General features: G+C 40.7%; 1 protein-coding gene across 1 annotated transcript; it reads left to right on the top strand.

The window, feature by feature from the left end:
• LOC107636625 lies at positions 4,308–4,869 on the top strand. Its single transcript, XM_021122478.1, has 2 exons — positions 4,308–4,566; positions 4,754–4,869. The coding sequence occupies exons 1-2, from the start codon at positions 4,308–4,310 to the stop codon at positions 4,852–4,854; spliced, it is 360 nt and encodes a 119-aa protein (XP_020978137.1). The 3' UTR covers positions 4,855–4,869.

Here is a 4,879-nt window from a genome sequence, read left to right as displayed (position 1 = left end):
CGCTGCCGCTCCACCATTCTCGGCGAGTCAGAACCTCCGTTGCCGGTCGCGCTCAATGCTTCACATGGATTTGGGGAAGTAGAACCTCCACCACGAGCCCAGCCTCCACCACCACGACATCCGCCACCCTTTCCACCGAGGCGCATTCCGGCAAGCCACCTCCACCGCTGCAATCTCCACCTCCACCGTTGCGCCACTCTTCTTGCTCTGAGGTTGGTTTTAGGATTTTTTTCAATTTTCAATTTAATCTTTTCTGTTTTAAATTTATTATGGTTTAATTAGATTTTAATTTTGCGTTAGTAATTTCATTTTGTTAAACTAATTTTTGCTGTTAGATTGATTTAGAGTAAAATTAGATTTTTTTTATTAGGATTTCTCTTAGTTAATAGGCAATTAAGCATGCTATTGTGATTCTTGGGTCTGTAATTTGAATTTGTTTAGGGTTTACAATTTAGTTTGATTAATTTAGGTTTGATTCAATACATTAGATTTTGAATTGTTGAAGTGTTTGGAATTCACTGATTTTGTTATTTCTTGCGCTGATGACTGTTTTGTTGAGAAATTGTTGCTGAGATTGTTTGCTAATTGTTTAATTTTAGTTTAATTTAGTTTAGGTTTACTTAGAATTTCAATTTCAATTTTGAATCAGTTTCAAAGTTAGTTCAGGGTTAGTTTTCTAATCTTAGTGGATTTAAATTGATTAAGTTAGGCTAGATTTAATACATTATGTCTTGAATTATTGAAATGTTTAGAATTGTCTAATTATGTTAATTGCTGCATTGATGACTATTTTGCTGAGAAATTGTTTCTGAGATTGTTTGCTAATTGTTTAATTTTAGTTTAATTTAGTTTAGATTATTTGATTAGAATTTCACTTTCAATTTTGAATCAGTTTCAAGGTTAGTTCAGAGTTAGTTTTCTAATCTTAATAGATTTAGGTTGATTAAGTTAGGTTTGATTCAATACATTAGGTCTTGAATTGTTGAAGTATTTGGAATTGTCTAATTGTGTTAATTGATGCGTTGATAACCTTTATTTGCAGACATGTTGACGAGCAGAGGTGCTGCGGATCAGGCTCCTGGTCGTGGTTGTAGCCGTGGTTCAGGTAGAGAGAGGATTTCTTTTGGTACCCCGGAACTTCTGGATCTTCTCCCTCTACTCCGACCACGCTGGTGACGCCACAGGATGCGGGTTTAACAGACTAGCCATTCATCATAGTCCCTAACCCCAACTACGTGCCTCCATCCACAGTGGCGACGCCGCCTCCAATCGTTCAGCATCCCGCATCCACGGTGACGCCGACTCGAGCGACGGATGCTGCGCCCTGGAGTCCAGTCATGGAAGTAAAGCAGCATCTGATGCCCCTCCACCACCTCCCACCACACGGTTGCACATTTGGCCTGATGGCGGCACGGGGTAAATAACACGTTCAATGCTCATGTATTTTCTGTTTATGGTTATCGCTGAAAGTGTATGAGTTGTTTCTAGTTTAGTTGATTTAAGTGTTAATTGTTGGTTATTATTTTATAGTTTTCATGATTATGATTTCTATTATTGCTGAAAGTTCCTGAAACCTGATTCCTGTTTAGTGGATTTAGGTTGATTTGGATTGCTGGTTATTGTTTTCTAGTTTTCCTGATTATAATTCATGTTACTGCTGAAATTTCCTGAAACCTAATTCCTATTTAGTGGATTTAGGTTGATTTGGATTGCTGGTTATTATTTTCTAGTTTTCGTGATTATGATTCCTGATTCCTGTTTTCTAGATTTAATGATTAGAGTTGATTCTTGCTTGTGGGTTGTTGTTAGGTTTTTGCCGAACCTGAATGTGTGTATTCAGGAGATGACGAATGTCATCAAGCTAATATATGACCAGTCCTAGCCCAGCTACATGAAGATCTATGCTGACACCAGGCAGCGCTGGTTTGAGAACTAGACGGTAATTACTTTCATTATTATTTCTGTTTTAAACTTTTTTAACTAGTTTATATCTTCTATCTTGTTTACCTAAAAAGCTTCTTTGTTGCAGCTGCAATTCATTTGGGATGCTGAGCACGACCTAGCCATTTGGAAAATATTCAACTATAGGATGGGTTGGCAGCTCTAGCAGATGCTGGATGATGTTCGTCATGGGTGGGACCAGCGGATGTGCTGGCTCCGATCGGAGGTAAAGAAGGACCTGTCGGCTCATTGGAAGCGAGACTGATGCGGGGTTCAAGCATTGACGTCTCACAAACCGAGCTAATAGGGAATCGGCCAGGTCGTCCCAGTACACCGGCGGCTAGACAACCTTAAGAAGATGAAGGCTAGACTAGTATGTAGTTCCTTTAATATTGTTAATAACTTCGTTATGTTAGCTGTTTTACATATCATTACTAGCCATTCTAATAATTTTGTATTTCAATACAACTGGTGTAGTCGAAGTCGTTGGAATGCGAGAGCACATTGGCGGAGATGTTCAAATACACCCACATGCTGAAGGAGAACAAAGCGAGACTTATTGATCAGCAGTCTCAAGACCATTATGTGAGTAAACATACATCTGATTATCTTCTGCTATGAAATTATTTGAGATTATATATATATCTTACTAATCACAGTAACTTGTGTTAATTGCACAGAAGTCCTACACACAGAAACTAGAGGCCGCGACTTAGCAGTCTCAGCAAAGTAAGGAGGACATCGCCGATGGATCTGCGGCCTCAGTCGTCAACCCCGATGCGGTTTGGCATGAGACCGCCTTAGCCCTGTACAAGAACCACGTATACGGGATGGGGTCGTTCTTTGCTAGTAGCCTCTGCACCTCAACGTTGAGGCCGTCGTCAGGCTCCGCCACCAGTCGAGCCGTCCATCCTGAGGAAGGCATGGATTTGAGGCTCCAGGTGCAGGAGTTCCAGCGTAGCCTTCATCAGCAGGCTCAGGAGCTTAACGATTATTGGGAGATGTATCAAGTGATCCTCACCCACGAGACTTCTACGGATGAACTCAGGCTAGAGTTTAGGGAGTTGCTGGAGCGGATGTAGCGTATGGAGACTTAGATGGAGGTGTACCAGGCCCAGATACGCACTACTGGCATCGACCCTGCTGGTGACACACAGACATCGTCACCGCCTCCTGCACCACTGACTCAGCACTACAAGAAAATGGAATATTTGTAACAAAAATTTTGTATCAAATTTAAGATTGTTACAAAAAAATAATTTTTTGTAATAATAATTAGTAATTGTTACAAAAGAATAATTTTTTGTAATAACATTACAAGTTGTTACAAAACATGCTAATATTTTGTAACAATCTAACTTTTGTTGTTACAAATTATGTTAGTTTTTGTAACGAACCTTTGTTTTGTTACGAAATATTATAATATTTTGTAACAAAAAATAAAGAAGTTGCAAAAATTTGTAATATTTTGTAACAAAATATCTTTTTGTTTCAAAAACTCCAATTGTTTTGTAACAAAAAATTAATTTGTCACAAATCAACATTATTTGTAATAAGTTATTTGTTTATCACAAAATGTAAATACATTTTATAACAATTTTTTTTCAAAATGTTAAACACGCTAAAAAAATTTCTCTAAACAAAACTTTAATTTACACTCCCAAAACACTAAATCCTAACTTAATCCCAATCCTACTTAAACCTAATTTTCTACCCTAACCCTCTAACACACAAACAGCAGCCACACAGCCGCCCACGGTCACACACTCACACTCAATACACACAAAAAGAAACCAAACAGCAATTAGAAAAGAAATAAAAGAAAGAAAGGGGAAGAGGGGAAGCACGAAGAGGGAGAAAGGGGAAGAGAGAAGAAAGGAGATCCGACGATGAGAGAGGGCCGCGCTGTTGTCACCGCCAGAACCGGGAGGAGAGGGAGTCGCGCCGTCAGCCGCGTCGCCGTCCGTGAAGCCATCGCAGTCCGTGAAGCCATCGCCGCCAGCCGCGTCGTTACTGTCATCGCCGGTTTTCACCACGCCTCGTCACCACCGCCGCGCCGTGCTCCATGCCGTCGCCGCCACTGTTCCGTCACAAGAGAAGGACGCACGAGGGAGGAAACAGAACCGCGAGGGAGCTCAGCCACGGAGAGAGGAGACGCGCGTCAGATCTGTCGCCACGGGTCCGCCCATCGCCACACCACGTCGCCGACTGTGAAGCTGTCTCCGTCGCCGCTGCCGGAGGTCGCCATCGGAGCCGCCGCTCCACTTCTGTCATTCTTCTTTTTACAGTGAGTTGCCCGCGCCTTGAACCGTGTTTCCTTTTTGTAGTTCCACCTTGTCCTAGGTTCCCAGCAGCAATGTCTGCAAATGAGTGAGTGTGTGTGTACAGCGAGTCATCTGCCCTTTAACCGGAATGGATTCAAATTTTTCACAAATGCTGGTGGACTTGGAAAGACTGATATCAAAGACGTATTAGAGCGAGCTGCTGATATATACAATCAATTTACAGCTGAAAGTTTAGCAAATTCTGAGAGAAAGGCTTCATCATCTATTAAGCAAGTTGATTACATGAATGTATATACATCTGACCTAGTAAAGGCAGTTCGCAAAGCAGCGGGAAGCATAGGTATGTCTTGATATTGGTATGATAATAAATAGTTGTTTGGTAAATGAAGTGGTTAATAATGGAGTTCTAATTGGGATACATTATGTGTTATTATTTTTATTGTAGCATTTACAGTTTTTCCTCTGTCGTTTTTTTGAATGTTCTGATTCTATTTGCTAATCTTTTATATTGCATTGTCTACTGACAGAGAAGCCATTGGGTGGTTTCCATATAGTTGTTGATGCAGGCAATGGGCCTAATGCTGAAGTGCAATGTGCATTTGACTCTTTCTCCAAACTTAATATTTGATGTTTCGTTTTGATAATTAATCAGA

Source organism: Arachis ipaensis, chromosome B04 (genome assembly GCF_000816755.2).
Source record: "Arachis ipaensis cultivar K30076 chromosome B04, Araip1.1, whole genome shotgun sequence".
Lineage (NCBI taxonomy): Eukaryota > Viridiplantae > Streptophyta > Magnoliopsida > Fabales > Fabaceae > Arachis > Arachis ipaensis.
The sequence above is the reverse complement of the archived record's forward strand: the minus strand, read 5'-3'. Positions and strand labels throughout refer to the sequence as shown.